General features: G+C 56.4%; 2 protein-coding genes across 4 annotated transcripts in view; both read right to left on the bottom strand.

Moving 5' to 3' along the window:
• Positions 1 to 1777: 1777 nt before the first annotated feature.
• On the bottom strand, positions 1778 to 2790 carry TREX2 (three prime repair exonuclease 2). The gene has a single exon (XM_036093743.2). It carries the CDS (start codon positions 2788 to 2790, stop codon positions 2080 to 2082), a length of 711 nt encoding a protein of 236 aa, XP_035949636.1. The 3' UTR covers positions 1778 to 2079.
• A 2066-nt stretch (positions 2791 to 4856) lies between these two features.
• Positions 4857 to 15958, bottom strand: part of HAUS7 (HAUS augmin like complex subunit 7) — a 28337-nt gene continuing 17235 nt past the window's right edge. The window contains exons 5-11 of one of the 3 annotated variants that reach the window (XM_078065082.1): positions 12150 to 12235; positions 11472 to 11630; positions 11280 to 11376; positions 10547 to 10759; positions 9390 to 9504; positions 5153 to 5226; positions 4857 to 4927 (exon numbers count right to left, since the gene is read on the bottom strand). In XM_078065082.1, coding sequence (XP_077921208.1) covers positions 5156 to 5226; positions 9390 to 9504; positions 10547 to 10759; positions 11280 to 11376; positions 11472 to 11630; positions 12150 to 12235 — 741 coding nt within the window. In that variant the 3' untranslated portion in view covers positions 4857 to 4927; positions 5153 to 5155. Of the gene's footprint in view, positions 4928 to 5111; positions 5227 to 9389; positions 9505 to 10546; positions 10760 to 11279; positions 11377 to 11471; positions 11631 to 12149; positions 12236 to 15958 lie in introns of those variants that run through there. The other 2 variants (XM_036093737.2, XM_036093741.2) reach the window with 2 other exon arrangements.

The following is a 15958-nucleotide window of genomic DNA, read 5'->3' as shown; positions in this document are numbered from 1 at the left end:
TATCAATAAAATTGAAAACAACTTACTTACGTGTGTGCATATGCATACATATATACATACAGAGAGATACACACATACACAAACACACACATCGACTTTCCTGGAGAGCCGCTGTCGCCCACCCATCAGCCTGTGTGTGTAGGTTCAAGTGTGGGCCCAGGGAGGGTGCCTGAGGCCAGGAGAGCCCGAGGTGGGGAGAGAGAGGCACCTGGGCCCGGAGACCACTCCTGATATCACCACCTCAGCAAGTCAGTGGCCTAGAGCTTGAACAGCTAGCTAATGGGGACCCAGCCCTGCTTGGGCACCAGAGGATCTGAGGGTTCCTGGCTGCCTCGATCCTGATGGTGTCCCCTACTCTTTCAGCCCCTGCCTGGTGCAGGCTCTGGGCCCAAGGGCCCACCCTGGCCTGGCCTGTGGCCCTCTTCCAGGTGGGTGCTCTCCTGGGGCAGGGAGCCCCCCAGCCTGGCCCGGGAAGCTCAACAGTGCACAGGCCACACCCCCCCAACTAGCCCCCAGTAGGTCCTTCCCTTACCGTGTACCCTCCCGCACCGCTGCCAGCCTGTCCTGGGCCAGGCCAGTGGCTCTCCCTCCAACTGAGCCCCAATGCCACTGCTCTGCTCTCCCTTGGCTGCCATTCTCCACAGGGCAGCCTGAGAAGCAGCGTGAAAACCTAAGTCAGATTTTGCCCCTCCCTGCCTACAACTCTCTGTGGCTCCCCACTGCCCTCAGGGTCAGTCCAGTCCCCCACGCCCGGGCAATGGGCATGGCCTGAGGTGGCCACTGCCTGTGTTCTGACCTCACCGTTCTTCTACCTTACACATTGCAGTGGCTCTAGTCACTGACCTAGTTAAGAGTATCCCGGATGGGCCCGGCTGGCTCAAGGCTTTGCTCATGCACGTCACTCTCGGGAGTGGCCACCCCACCCACCCCACCCTTCTCACCTGCTCTCCCTGTCTCCCAGACATCCCGCCCCTGCCTTGCCCCATTGTTTGGTGACACAGGTGGGGCCCCAGAGGCAGGTTAGCTGACTCCCCAAAGCCCAGCAAAGACAGCTGCCGAGAAGCTGCCTTCCCCAGCAGAACAGCCTCCTGGCCCTCCTCAGGCCAAGCCACAAGGGTCACGGGGCCCAAGACAAACTCCTAGGTGCTGCCCTCACTGCGCCAGCCACCCCCTCTCCTGCACCCCTCACCCCTATGTCCCATGTTCTCCGGCACCCCGAGCACGTCAGGCACCGTACTGTCCTGCGCGCCCATCTTTCGTCCTGTTGCCACCTTGCAGAGCAGGGACAGACGCTTCAGGAGAGGAAGGAGCTGCCCAGGATCCACAGGGGGCAAGAACCGGAGCTGGGCTCTGCATCTAGGCCGGCAGAGGGCTCTGTGGGCACAGCACCCTGAGCCAAAAAAGCCTGAGCTCCCTGGAGGCTCTCTTCCAGCTCCCTCCCCAGCTCAGATTCCAGGCAAGGCAGATGTTCCTAAGGCCCTGCTCACCGATTTCCTGAGCCTCCTCCGGGGTGACAATGCCGGGAGGGGGTGATAACCAAGGCAACAGCAGACCAGCGGGGGAGGAGGCCCACGGCTGGGGACCCACAGCCCCTGCCTGCCAGCGCCTTGGACCAGCCTGAGCCATGGCTGCTCACCAGCTCAGCCACCCACCCACCAGGCTCACCACAAGCACAGGTCACAAGGGGGCGGCTCTGGAGGGGCTCTGCTCTGGCCCCTGGCTTGGCTCCCTGCCCGCCCCTCTGGGCAGGGTGTAGGGGGACAACTGGAAACTCAGCTGGTGAGTAGCTGTTGTTTATTGAGAGACCGGCAGCAACAAATCACTACAGCACAGTCCGGGGGGGGGGGGGGAGCTGGCAGAAAGCTCCAGGGCTACAAGGCTACACAGGCCGGGGCGGGAGGAGGCCTGGCAGGTGCACAGGCCCGGGGCTAGCTGGCTACGAGGGCGGGGGGAGGGGCAGTGGGGCACTGGTCCGGGGCCAGCTCCAGGCCTCAGAGCCTGGCTGGTCAAAGCTGGTGCCACCCACGCTGAGAGTGGGCCTCATCCCCCTGGGTGGTGGTCTCACCGAGCCCGTGGCGCTCAGGCTTCAAGGCTCGGGCCATCGGGTGGCACATACATGGGCTCGATGCGGGCCCAGCTTCGGGCCTGCTCGTCAGCCCAGCCAAGCAGCTCAGCAGCGCGGTGCAGGAAGACCATGAGCAGCGTGTGGACGTCACCCTCGGCCGAGTGGGCTGCACTTGGCTCTGCCTGGAAGTAGCGGCGGAAGAGGCTGCCCAGGCTGTAACCCTTGCAGCCCTGGGCCCGGGTGCCATGGCTGTGGGCACGGTCCAGGCTCCGCAGCGCGGGCAGTGTATCCAGGCAGACGGTGTCCGGGGGCAGGCGGGCGCCCAGGCGCCGCAGCTCTGTGCACAGCAGGGGGAAGTCATAATCAAAGCCGTTGTGGGCCACGAGGCAGATGGGGCCCTCCTGGCGGCTCAAGAAGGCCTGCAGCGTCCGCACCACGGCGTCGTCGAAGCCGGCCTTCCGGCACCGCGCCAGGCTGTCGCTGCTCAGGCCGGTGATCTCGCTGGCCTTGGCGGTGAAAGGGCGCTCTGGACGCATGCACAGCGTGAGCTTGTCCAGGACCCGGGGCAGCACAGGGGCACCAGACTCGTCTCGGTCTGGGTTCTCCAGGGCGGAGCGGTGCACCGCAAACAGGGATATCTCAGCCACCTCGGGATCTATACTGGGGAGCCCAGTGGCTTCCAGATCCAGGAAGACGAAAGTCTCGGCCCGGGGTGCCTCGGACATGGTGATGTGCTCACGGGGACAGCAAAGCCTAAAGCTGCCAGGGCAAGAGGCACAAAACCTGAGGGCCAAAGTGATGGGGATGCCTGGGCCCAGCCACATACAGCCGACTCCGTGGCCAATGCTCCAACCCCTTTGTTCAGGGTGAGGCCTCCCGGGGCCTCGACACCCTCTCCATTCTGTGCCCCAGTCCCTCCCCGGCCATTGTCACTACTACCAACTAGTAAACAGCAAAAGGCAGGGCTGGTCTGCCCAGATCCCGGCCCGGAGGCCTCTGCCACCCGCCTCCAGGTACCTGACAGGCAAAGTGCACCGGGTCCGTGTCACCAGGGATCTGGGGAGGTGCCAGCCTAGAATGGTGTCTTCACTGAGACACCCTGGCTGGGAGCCTGCACCCCTAGGGTCATCTGTCGGGAAGCAGGCAGCCAAGCATCCTTGGTCTGGCCTCCTCTGGCCTCCCGGGCACACAGGTGCCTTCCCCAACCTGGCCACCTGCCTCTGGGCTCCTGGCAGCTGTCCTCACCAACCCTGCTGCGCTGGCTTACCTGGGGCGGGCGCTGGCCGGCTTCCTGGGCTGCTGGGCACCTGTCTCCACACAGGCTGCTCCAGGCGGCCTTTAATCAGTGGCCGCGGCCCGCCCCCAGCCGCCTGTTGGGCAACGAGGAGGCCTAAGGCCGCAGGACCTGCGCGGCCGGCTTGCCAGCCCCTCGCTCCCTCACAGCCGCTCAGACACACGCCCCGTGTTTACAAATTGGAAAGCAGGCTCCTAGGCCACACGCAGGCTCCCCACAAGCTGGGCCGTGGGCTGGAGGAACGTGTCATCACAGGCATGAGGAGGAAGTGTGAGCCTTCCACCCAGCCTGGCCTCCAAGTCTGACCCGGGCCAGGATTTAGCAGCTGAGCTGGGGCGACTCCCAGCAAGGCGGCAAGTCCCCTTCTCCAGGGCAGAGCTCCACCTGCGTCACGAGGGACCAGGTTGCCCCTCATGAGGCTAAAGTGAGCTCGGGAGTGGGCAAGAGGTGCCTGCACGTGCCGTGCTTAGCCAAGAAAGGGAAGGGCGCACTCAGGATGGGACCTCGGTTCGCCCCAGTGACCTCGGGCACTTTCCATGCTGCCGGGCTCACACATCTCACAGGCTAGTCTTCCAGCAAGAAGGGGAGATGGTATATGTTTCACGGGCACAATGACCCATAATATCTAAGAGGCCTTTAGCACAGGCTGCCAGGAAGGAGGAAGAAGGGCGAGGCCTGACCTGGCAAGCCACGTGGGCTCCAGCTGAACCAATCCTGCCCCACCAAATGAGGAAGGATGAGCCACAGGAAAGGTGGGGGTACGAGACCGCCTCAGCAGCACCCCCAGCCCCAGGACCCCTCAGAGCAAAGACAAGAAGGCCCTCCCTGGCCAGAAAGCGGGCAGCATTGTCCCGAAGACCTCGTTCCGGAGCGAGACATGCCAGCCCTTGGCAGTCGGTGCCCACAGGCCCAGCCTCCTGCCAGGGGCACAGGGAGGCAACCGAGATGCTGGTTGCGGCCTGCCCACTGCAGGCCCTCCCGAGTGCCTCGGAGGCTGAAGCTGTTGAGGCAGCCGGGCAGCAGGGGCCCTGGGCCTGCCCGTCCTCTCCCCTCCCCCACCGGAGCACCCACAGGGGACTTGAGGAGGTGACGGCACGGGAGCAGGCGAGGCTCACAGCCAGGGTGGGCCTCTGCAGTGGACCAAGTGTTGAGAGGGAGGCCCCTCCTCGAGCCCCCTTGGGCCTGCCACTGGGCTGAGGGAGGCAGAGGCCCCACCAGTCATGCCTGTCCCCAAGTGTGGAGGGAGGGAGGTGGCTGTGACAGGCCGGTGCAGGGAGCCCTGGGGAGGAAGGAGGAGGAAACACACGCCCTGGCCACTGGATCCTGGATGTGGTGGGCGCCAGCGGCCAGGCCGAGGGTGTGGGAGGAGTCCGCACGCGGGACCCCGAGGCCAGTCACAACGGAGGCAGCAGGTTTCTGGGGCTTAGCATCACCCCTGGGCAGGGAAGGAACAGAAGCCAACGGGAGCTGCTGCGAGGCAGACAGGGCAGAAGAGGGGCATGGCTGAGGCCGCCTGGGACAGCGGGAAGAAGGGCAGACCGAGCAGTCGCGTGCCATGGCCCCGTCAGCTGCAGCCAGGAAGCAGAGAGAAGGAGGCAATCAGGCAGCTTCTTAGAACCCAAGCTTTCCTTGCCCTCCAGCTCACCTCTGCCCTCTCCCTCCTTCCCTCCCAAGCTGCTAAAGGGGCTGGACCCGGAGCACACAGGGGCTGTGAACGCTTCTCCCACCCGTGGCTCACCCTGCGCCCCCCACCCCCGGCCACTTGACTCTTCAGGGCAGAGCTTCCTGCTCACAGACTACTCCATGCCTTTCTGCAGACTGTCACTGAAGATCTTGTATTTCTGAGCTAGTTCTTCCACTTTGGTGGCTGCAGAGAAAAAAACAATACAAACAGCAAAGTGACTCCCAGCGCTTCCCGGCCTGGAAAAGGCTGCTCCCTACCTGCCCCCGCCCCCAACCCCAGCCAAGCCTTCACTGTCTTCCGCTGGTTCTTCTCAGGCCCCAGGCGTCCCTGCAGCCTAGGCATCCAACTCCCACCGTGATCCAGAAACTGCCAAGCCAGGAGCTACCAGGAGGTCTAGGGCTGAGAGCACAGATGGAAGGCCCCTGTGGGTGCCAGGCTGAGCCCGAGGCCAGGTTCCACTCAGTGGGCATTGTCCATGCCCACCCCAACCCTCACCAGAGCCCAGGAGCCAGGGGTTCTTCTGAGTTGGATGGTGTGTTCCCTACTGCTCAGACCAGTAACCCATGCACACATACAAATCAAATGACACGGGCCTTAGCTGCACAACCCGCCCCCGCCACTGCTCTGCCCTGCTGCTGGGCTTTCAGGGCTGGGGGCACCGCCATAATTCACACCTGCCTCTTGACGTCCCAATTTCACATAATGAGCACTGGGCACGAAATACAGGGACTTTAGCTCACTCCCCTCCCCCACCCTGGGGACTCCGGGCTCTTCCCTCAGGTTCCCCTGGTTAGTGGTGCCTTCACTTAAATACACAACTATTCCTTCCTCCACCAACCTGCCTCTCTGCCTCTGGCCTGTCCCCTCCCCTCCCACATGGCACGGTCTTTAATTGACATTTGGTCCCGCCTGTCCAGAGGTGACTCTGAGGCTCAGGAATCATGGGGTGTGCCTCAGGGTAATAAGCCCGGCCCCAACGACCCTCCCCACTCGTCATCAGGCCCTCTCCATGCACACAATGGCACGGCTCAGGACACAGGCCCGGCAGGCACACCCAGCCCCTCACTCCAGCCCCTCCCTTCCGACGTAGGGATGTGCCACCAACACGGCCTGGCTGCTGACACAGAATGGTGGCCTAGCTTCCTGTCCTGGGGAGGGAAGTGCCGCAGACATGCAGACCTCCCACAGCGGCAGGGCCTGAAGGCCTTGGGTTCGGTCAGGTGGGACACAGGGAAGGTGGGAAGGCCGTTCCGACTGGCCCTGGCATGGAGCTGGCATGGACTGCTTCTTTGGAGTGTCTGTAGCCCAGGAACTCATCTCAAACAACATCTGGAGGTGCCGTGCTCGCCCTCACCACTCTCCAGACCCACTGAGGGGGCCAGCATCTCAGGGGCGAGCCTGGGAAGCACCCTGCGGGAGGAGGGGGAGGGAGAGGTTCTCACAGCTCAGACGTCACAGCTAGCCCTGCCAGCAGTCCTGTAATCACAGGTGCGGCGGCACGTGGCAAAGGACACTAATGACCATTACTCTATTAATGATAGCATTTTATTAACAGCAATTAGGTACAGTGGGGGGGAAGTCATAGTGACAGTGGTGACTAGGATAAATGTTACGACAAATTTTAAAATGGATGACTTTGGGGCAGGTCAGTCAGGAAGAAGGGACTCCCAAGTGCCTGGTATACACGTGGCAAATATGTGTGCCAAGGCCAAGAGCAGCAAGAAGGCTGCTGGAGAGGGCTGGCTGGAGAGGGCTGGCTGGAAAGTCCTCACAAAGGGGGCGCTCAGAGGCTCTGTGAGCTAAAGCCACTCCTTGGGGGTGCCCTGGGGGGAAACACTTACAGGCAAACGCTTTCATTGCTACTGCTGGCTCTTGGGAGAAGCTGGGGAGTGGGGTGTCCACAAGGGCTCTGAGGAGTTCTGGCAGTCTTGGCGCTCTACAAGGCCACGTGCACGCCCAGGGCTGTGCTGATACCCCGGAGAGAGCCGACAAGGACCTCAACAGTCACCTCTGGCTGACCCCGAGGCTCAGAGCAGGCAGGAAGTGAAAGAGAAGTGAAGTGAAGGTCAAGTGTCTGGCTGAGTGTTGATGAGAAATGAGGCTACCTATCCAAGAAGCTCAACAAACTCCAAAAGGGATAAAGTCAAAGCAATCCACACCAAGACTGATTATAACCTGACTGTCCAGAGCCAAAGACCAAGAGGATCTCGAGACCAAGAGGAGAAGAGGGGCTGTGAAAGGGTCTCCGTGACATCAGCAGCTGGTTTCACATCACAAGCTATGGAGGCCCGCAAAGCCGAACACATTCACTATCTGGCTCTTTACAAAACAGGTTTGCCAACGACAGCTACAGGGCAATGGAAATGAACAAATGACAGATACACACATGGTAGATGAATCTCACAGAGACATCATTACCATCAAGTCAGGACAGCAGCTGGCTGTCGGCGGGAAGAGACACGTGGGGCTTTCCAGGGTGCTAGCATGTTCTATTTCTTGACCTGGGTCATGGTTACACAAGTATTCACTTTAAAATCACTCGACTTGGGGGGCGCCTGGGTGGCTCAGTTGGTTAAGCGACTGCCTTCGGCTCAGGTCATGATCCTGGAGTCCCGGGATCGAGTCCCGCATCGGGCTCCCTGCTCAGCGAGGAGCCTGCTTCTCCCTCTAACCCTCCCCCCTCTCATGTACTCTCTCTCTCAAATAAATAAATAAATCTTTAAAAAAAAAAGAAAAATCACTCGACTTGGAATAAAGGGGGTTGACCAGAGCACAGGGAAAATATCCAACTATTTCCTATTCCTATTCTACTTCCTCTGAATTGAGGTTCCTCACTAAGCACTATTTTTCTTATAAAAAAGACCTTTTCTGGGGCGCCTGGGTGGCTCAGTCGTTAACTGTCTGCCTTCGGCTCAGGTCATGATCCCAGGATCCTGGGATCAAGTCCCGCCTCGGGCTCCTTGCTCAGCAGAGAGCCTGCTTCTCCCTCTGCCTGCTACTCCCCCTGCTTGTACGCTCTCTCTCTTTCTCTTGCAAATAAATAAAATCTTTTTAAAAAGACCTTTTCTAAATACATATTTCCATAATAAAACAATAAATTTCCTCAGAAAAAAAGTTTAATTGAAACTAAATGCAGATCCAATCTGCCACATCCAACAACAGAAATGTCAGAAGGATCTGATCTGGCACGGAGGATACAGTAAGCAAACGGGGATGGGCCTCACCACCCTGACGCCGGGAGCCCCGTCATCAGGACGCAATCTAAGATGGGAACGCGCTTTATGTCTCAACATGTTTCCTGCATCTTTTGGCCAGCTTGCCAGTGGGAGAGGGGTGGATTACCTAAGTGACCCATGTTCTGAAGACTACAGAGCAGGATAGAGAAACAGTAAATGAACGATACCACCTCTGACTCCGACACAGAGAAAATCAGTGTCCACACCCTGGCTCGCTTCCCACAAGGGGTTCTTGTATACGTTTGTCCTTTACAAAGGTGAGATCAGCCTGCAGTTTCCCTTTAACATTCTGTAATGTGCAGTTCTTTATGTCGTCGTAACCAACTTTTGAAACAACGAACACTATCCCACCATATACATATGCCATTATCTACCAAAGCACTACCCAATGTTAAAACTTTGGATTGTTTCCATTTTCCACTATTTTAAATCTTGCAGCAGCATCATATATAACAGTAAAAAGCTAAAAATGACTTATAGGCTGGATAACAGAAAATGTTAAGCAAATTATAGCAAATACCTGAACAGAAGGGTGTTTGACAATTAAAAATGTTACTTCCAAAACATGGGAAAATGCTTATAACATTTTTTTAAGTAATCTCTACATCCAACGTGGGGCTTGAACTCACAACCCCGAGATCAAGAGTCACATGCTCTCTCTACTGACTAAGCCAGCCAGGCGCCCCAGAAAAATGCTTATCATGTGATCACAGGGAAAGAACATAATGTAAAAGTGTATATGTGTTCTGATTACACTTACACAAAGAAATAAAAAATGATGAAAGGAAAAAGATATAGATAAATAGACCAAAATATTAACATCAACCATCCCTGGGCCACCAGGTTATGGACTGTTTTTATTATACCTCTGCACATCTTTCGGTTACCCCAAATTCCCAAAATTAATTTTTTTATTTTATAATCTGTAGAAAGCATTTTTTTTTCAAGGGAAGACAAACCTTATGCATCAGAAGAAGAAGAAAGTGAGGGACGATCCCCAAATACTCCCCAAATGCTGGTCAAGCAAGAAGGAGCCACGTGTGAGGCAGGCACTAGGCCGAGGCGCGCAGGGACAGGCCTGCCTCTGACCAGCGAGTGGCAACCACGTACCTACACTCATGATAGAGTTGCTGCTGCCCCAACAGATCTGCTCGCCCTGCTGCTGCTTCGCCATCTCCACGGCTTGGGCCGAGGTGTCCGTGACCTCCATGACCGCTTTCAACAGCTGGGAGGGACGGAGAGAGAGAGGCACATAGGCATTAAATGCTGGTGGTCTGATGTGCAGAAGCCGTCTCCTGCTTCCCACCCCAGTTCACATTCAGCATGTGCTCTTCCCTAGACCCTCAAGCATGTGGCATTCACCCCCAAGGACAGCCCAGGGTGAGGACGGGACTGCCGGCCAGCTGGAGAGTCACCGATCAGAGCTCTCCATGCTAAGTCCCTTCTTCCAGGCCCAGTGGGAATGCCACACAATTATGTGCCCCATCCCACACTAGTAGCCAAGCAAAGCCACAGGTGCAGTGGGAAAATCAATGTCCCAAGATTTTTTAAAAAGGGGGCAGGGCCTTCCTGATGAGAAAGGAACGTAGCCTATCTTGCCCTGTTGGCAGAACGACAAAGGACAGGTTGGTCAGAGGTTTGGAAGTCTAGGAGTCTTTGTGTTAAAAAACCAAGACGGTGCTTGCTTCAGCAGCACTTAAACTAAAATTGGGAAAAAACAAGACAAATGTCGTGGAAGCCCTGGGCCAACATCAGAGTAGTTTTAGATTGGACTCCAGGGATCTGAAATGTGGAACAACAAAATGAGTAAGTAAATATTTATGTAGTCAGCTCAGCAGTGTGAGACCACTTTTTCCTATCTGTCTGAGCAAACATCTGTCTGTCTGTCTGGCATAGTTCTCGGTCATACACAAGAATGAACTGGCTGTGATACATTTGGGCATAGTGTGAAGACAGAATGAGACTAATACAGGGACAGAAGCTAGAAGCCGGGATAAGGGTCCCATATGGTCACCCAGGACCCAGTGCAGGCAGTACACGAACTTCTTCCAGGCCCAGGGGCTTGGCTCAGCTAATAGCCCCCTGAAGTGCGGTGGGGCTCTCAAGGGAACAGTCCTGTCAGCCCTCATCCCTTCCACGCACCAGGAGAAGCACCTTGCCCACCTGCCCCAGGCCCTCCCAGCCCCGTCGCAGACCTCACATCTGTGGCTGGGGGCTACAGCAGCAGCTGGGGGGGGGCGGGTAGTGGAGGAAAGGGTGATTCTTACTTGGCTGCATGAAGTCAGAGTCTGGTACACGGCCTGGATGATGGGGCCACTCGGGTGGAGGTAGGGGCCTGGGCGCTTGCAGCACTCACCCAGCTCGTCATCATAGACTTGGAGAAAAGCCAGAACGAGCTGGTGGAAGTCAGAGATGACCAGGCGCAGCTTCTGGTCCAGGGTGCTGGTGTCGGCCCCGCTCACAGAAACTCCTTGCTTGTGCTGTGCAAAGTACAGAAAGACAGGGGCTCTCGAGGCTGCCCTGCCTGCCCCTGGGGCACCAAGTCTCTTCCCGCATCAGATACGTAAGACCAGAGGCAAAAAAGAGCAAGCTGGTTTTGAGCAAAGCCGCCTGGCTTCCGGCCTCAGCCCTGCCACTATTGCCTGTGTTGGCCTCAGTCTCCTCCTCGGGAAAAGGAGGCCAGGCCAAGGGCTGCTGGGAAGGCCACATGTAAGAAGGCATGTGAAAGCCCAGACCCCAGGGCCTGGTGCATCGCCTGCAGGAGGCCGATCCTTTCCGTTCTTCGGAAAGCCTCCCCACATCTGCCCCAAGTTTGTCTGCCTCTCCGCTTCCCATGGGCTGAGCACCCACAATGTTCTAGAACCCACGGAGCCCTGTGCATATACCACCTCACTTACACCTCACAACACGTTCATTGTAAAGATGGGGCACCCAAGGCTGGGGAAGTGATGCTCCTTGCCCTCAGACACAAAGTGCCTGGTCAGGCCCTCAGCCCCTCACCTCCACCCTGAGCATCTGCAGCTTGGCGGTGCTCTCCTGCAGCTTCCTGGCCAGCTCCATCACCTTCTCCTCCTCCAGCTCCACAGAGGGGCTGGCCCTGCGGGGAGAGAGAGGACACGTCCAGCCCCACGCCAGGGCAGGCCACACGTGGAAAGGCCGGTCTCAGGTAACAGAACCAAGCAGGACACATACTTCTGCCAGTCGTCGTTCTGCTGGGCGAGGAGGGGCTGCGCATCCAGGGGCCACGGGTCACACTCTGGACTCAGGAGCGTCTGCAGCTGGGGCCTCGAGAAGAGCTCCCCCAGCAGTGCCTCATTCTTCTCTCTGGTATCCTCGAAGTGCTCCTTCACACTGCCAAGGGAACCCCAAGGCCGTGCTGTCACTGGCCAGAGCACGGCCTCCAGGGACTGTGTCGGCAGATTTTCTGAGACCCCTGGCCAAGGAAGCCCTCAGTCCCCTGGGGGAGACCCAGAGGGCAAAACGAGCCCGGGCAGAGGGGCCGGGAGACAATGTCTCCCCCAGTCCCTGCCCTGCTTTGGCGGCCAGGACCGAGCCCTAGTCCTCTGAGAGCCCACCTTCCCCGGCAGGCCTGCCTGTCTTCTCTACGGCCTGCACTGCACCTTCTCGCCGACAGCCTGGTACCATGAGCACTGCCCCAGCGGGATGTTCCACCTGGGCCCACACCCCACCGGGCCCACACCCCACCGGGCCAGCGTGTAGCTGCTGCTGCCCAAGTGGAAAGTGAAGACCCCAGATGGAGAGATGTACCTGCTAGTGGTCTAAAAATAATGTTAAAGTTCCAAGGGCTCCAGATAAAGTTCCAAGGGCGCCTACCGGCCATTCTGTGGAGGGCCCATCCTGAGCCTTTACCTGGAGCAGCATCCAATGGTCAGGGTCCGGACTGCATCCAGCAGCTGGTCCATGAGGTGCAACTGCTTCCGGGCGCAGGCCTGGCCCTGGGCAGGGAAGACCGTGTGTGCTCAATGACCGCACACACCGGGGGCCCCGGCCCACCCCTTGCCCTGCTGGGGCCAGCGGAAGGGAGCGCTTGGGCCGGCAGCGTTTGGGACTGGCTTGGGGAACGCTGTCACTGAGTGCTGCCAGCCTCGGGCTGCCCATCACACCTCCTCCAGCGCAGTCCCTTGGGCAGGGACGCAGACTGTAGCGGGGCCTACAGCCCACAGGGACCTGAGGACAGTCTGTTCCTCGGGAACACTCCAGGAAGAAGCTTATTCTCCTTGGCAAATTGCCCTCCCCAGGCAGGAACGGCCTGCGATGACCCTGCTCCTCACAGGAAGAACACGTGGCCAGACATTACAGCTGACATAGTCCCCCTACCCCAAAGGCAGCTGGGAGCCCCAGCAAGGACCTGCCTGGCCAGGAGCTCAAGGCTTGAAGAAGCAGAGGAGGCTTACAGCCAATCCTCAGGACCTAAACCCTTACAACCCGAGAGGCCTGGCCTGCTCCAGAGAGCCCTGTGTGAGCAGTGGTATCCGAAAGAAAGCTGGGCCTGCCTCTCCATCGTCGATCCTCGTTGCCCCTGCCCTGAGGAATGCACGAGAATGATCTGCTCAGCCAGCATCACTATAAAGTCCTCCAAGAAGCATCTGCACTTAAAGTGGGCATGGGAGCCACAGGCTGTGGCGGGGAGGAGAGCTGGGCACAGGAGCATGCTCCACTATGATGTTTGCAGCCCAGGTCCCCGTCCGTGGGCTCCCCAAACCTGGCTCTCGGCTGTGTAGCCACATCAACAAGACCGGTGACTCTGGAAGTTCCTCAGCCTAAAACTGGCTACCTCCTGTTGACACATTCTCCCAATCTGCCCAAGTGACACTGAGCCCAAGAGACACACTTGAGGGCAGCCTGGGAGTAGAGCTGGGGGGGCGGGGGGAGACACGGTCTAGACAGGAGACAGCCTAGACAGAAACATGAGAGCAACTATCACTCAGGACCCCACAAAGCCTTGACCAGTGGCCAGGGCTGGGACACCCTGCCTGCTGCCCCCTCCTCAGCACAGCCCTGACTCTGACAGCCCCCCAGTGCCCATGAAGGGACAGGTATCCCTGCTCAGGGCTCGGCCAGCCTGGAGTAGGGCTGGGACTGTGGTGCTGAGCACACCAGTGATCCTTTTCATTCAGCTGTGCTGATATTTGTATTGAGATGCACACGCCAGGAATTGACCCTTTTTAAATGCACAGTTCAGTGGTTATTAGGACAGTCAGAGAGCCGTGCAGCCATTGCCACTTGGTAAGTCCAGGACATCACCATCACCCCCAAAAGCACTCCTGTCGCTATGAACAGTCACTCCCCACACCCCGCCCCCACCCTAGCCCCTGGTACCCACTGATCTCCTTTCTGCATCTATGGATTTGCCTCTTCTGGACATTTCCTATAAATGGAACCTCACATATGGGGTCTTTTGTGATTGGTTCCCTTCACTCAGCAGCATGTTTTCAAGGTTCATTCAGGCTGTAGCACGGATCAGTAGTTTTTTATTATTGCTCTTTTCTCCATTCACCAGTTAAGGGGAATTGGGGCTTTTTTCTACTTTTGGGCGCTTAAGCAATACTTCCTGCTCATGTACAAGTTCCTGCGTGGCTCTACAGCTAGGACTGGAAGCGCTGGTCGCACGGGACCACCTGCCACGGCGTCCGCTCACCCTCGGGGGTATGAAGTGGGATCTCATCGAGGTTGTAGTTTGCATTTCCCTGATGATGGATGATGGTGAGCATGTTTTCATGTGCTCACTGGCCATTTGTTTATCTTCTTCGGAGAAATGTATTCAGATCCTTTGCTCATTTTTGAGTTGGGTTACTTGTTTTTTTCTTATTGAGTTGTAAGAGTTCTTTATACATTCTGGATCCTAGACCCTTGTCAGATCTATGATTGACAAAGATTCTCTTTCAGTCTGTGGATTCTCTCCACTTTCTTGATGTCCTTTGAAGCACCAAAGTGGCTCATTTTAGTGAAGTCTAAATGATCTCTTTTTTTCCTTTTTACTTGTACTTTTGGTATCAAAATGACTTTTTAAAAATATTATGAACTCATGGATTTGAATTCACAGAAGGGCCTCAGTCTACTGCAGTCACTGTCCTTACAATGCAGGCATCATCCGCACAACATCCCTTCTTTGGCCGGTGAGGGCTTCTACTGCTAGCTGGCGCCCCAGTCCTTTAGATGTAACTGTAAGTCTTGGATATCTGCCCTGTTCTCTCGTGTGACAAGGTGTTCCTGCCTTAACTGGTACATTTCCTGCCGCAGGCCTGTGTTACAACTGGAGTATCACTGTTCTTGGCCTTTTAAGAGGACAAAGCAAGGAAATACATATATATCCACACACTGTTTTTAAGTTAAAATACATTAAAAGCTGACACTGATATTCCCAATTCAAATTCCAGACTATGGGGTTTGACTAAACTTAGCGTCTTATACCTGCACCTCCTTCCTCCCATGCCCCAACTCCCAGCTTTCAGTATGCTGACATAAATTATTTTCTGGTTTTTATTTTGTATTCCACAAAAAGGAATGAAGTACTGATCCATGTTCCAACATGAATGACCCTTGAAAATACTGTGCTAAGTGAAGAAGCCATTACAAAAGGCCACATACCGTATGACTCCATTTATATGAAATAGAGATGGCAGAGTAGTGGGCACCAGGGCCTGTGGGTAATGGGGAGTGACGGCTTAATGGGCACAGGATCCCCTTTTAGGGTGATGGAAATGCTCTGGAACTAGATAGATGTACTTAGTGCCGCTGACTGCACACTTAAAAATAGTTCAGATGGTAAATTTTATGTTATGTGTATTTTAGCACAACAAAAAAATGTTTTTAAAAAAGAACCCTTCAGCACCTACTGGGAAATTTTTTTAATGGTTAAAATGGTAAATATTGGGGCACCTGGGTGGCTCAGTCAGGCTTCAGCTCAGGTCATGGTCCTGGGATCCTGGAATTGAGCCCCATGTCAGGCTCCCTGCTCAGTGGGGAGCCTGCTTCTCCCTCTCTCTCTGCAGCCTTTGTGCTTTCTCTCTCTCTCTCTCTCTCAAATAAATAAAATCTTTTAAAAAAAGGTAAATATTATGCTATGTGCATTTTACCACAATGAAAAAAATCTTTAAAGATAAAAAGGAAGGAAGGGGTTAGAGTTCCAGATAAGACTGAGGGACCAGCTTCCCCTCCCACTGAGTACCCACATCTGAGAGTGGGACAGAATGCATGTGTCAGGTGTCTATAGCCTTAGAAGGGCAAATATCAGCAGGCACATCAGGGAGGCATGCTAGAATCCAAGGTTATCATTGAGACTGGTCGTGATTTACCATGTTCTCTCCTCTGGACTCCCTGGACCTGCACTCAGCCCAGCTCAAACCCAGAAGGGAGCAAAATGGTACAGAGAGCTCCAGAAAAGGAAACCCCTAACACTCAGAGAGTGTAGGGGAAATCCCTGGCCTTTTCTCTCTCCCTCTGCTCTGTGACCCCAGACCCCAGGCAATATCATGGCAGGGGTGGCAGAAGCAACAAAGCTGGCTGATAGCGGAAAACTGCTCTGGGTGCAGGGAACCTCCCTCTCCATTCAGGGGAGCTATGGGGGGAGGGGGAACAAACCCTGCTCCTGCTTCTTCCACTCTGTCCTCCCACCAGTGTGGTACAGTCACAGAAGTAGGCGGTTTATGGCTGCAGGG

This window comes from Halichoerus grypus, chromosome X (genome assembly GCF_964656455.1).
Source record: "Halichoerus grypus chromosome X, mHalGry1.hap1.1, whole genome shotgun sequence".
NCBI lineage: Eukaryota > Metazoa > Chordata > Mammalia > Carnivora > Phocidae > Halichoerus > Halichoerus grypus.
Note: the sequence above shows the minus strand (reverse complement) of the source record. Positions and strands in the feature narration are given on the sequence as shown.

What these genes read in the sequence shown, in the direction of transcription:
- TREX2 (XM_036093743.2), bottom strand. Translation starts at nt 2,790, where the DNA reads ATGTCCGAGGCACCCCGGGCCGAGACTTTCGTCTTCCTGGATCTGGAA.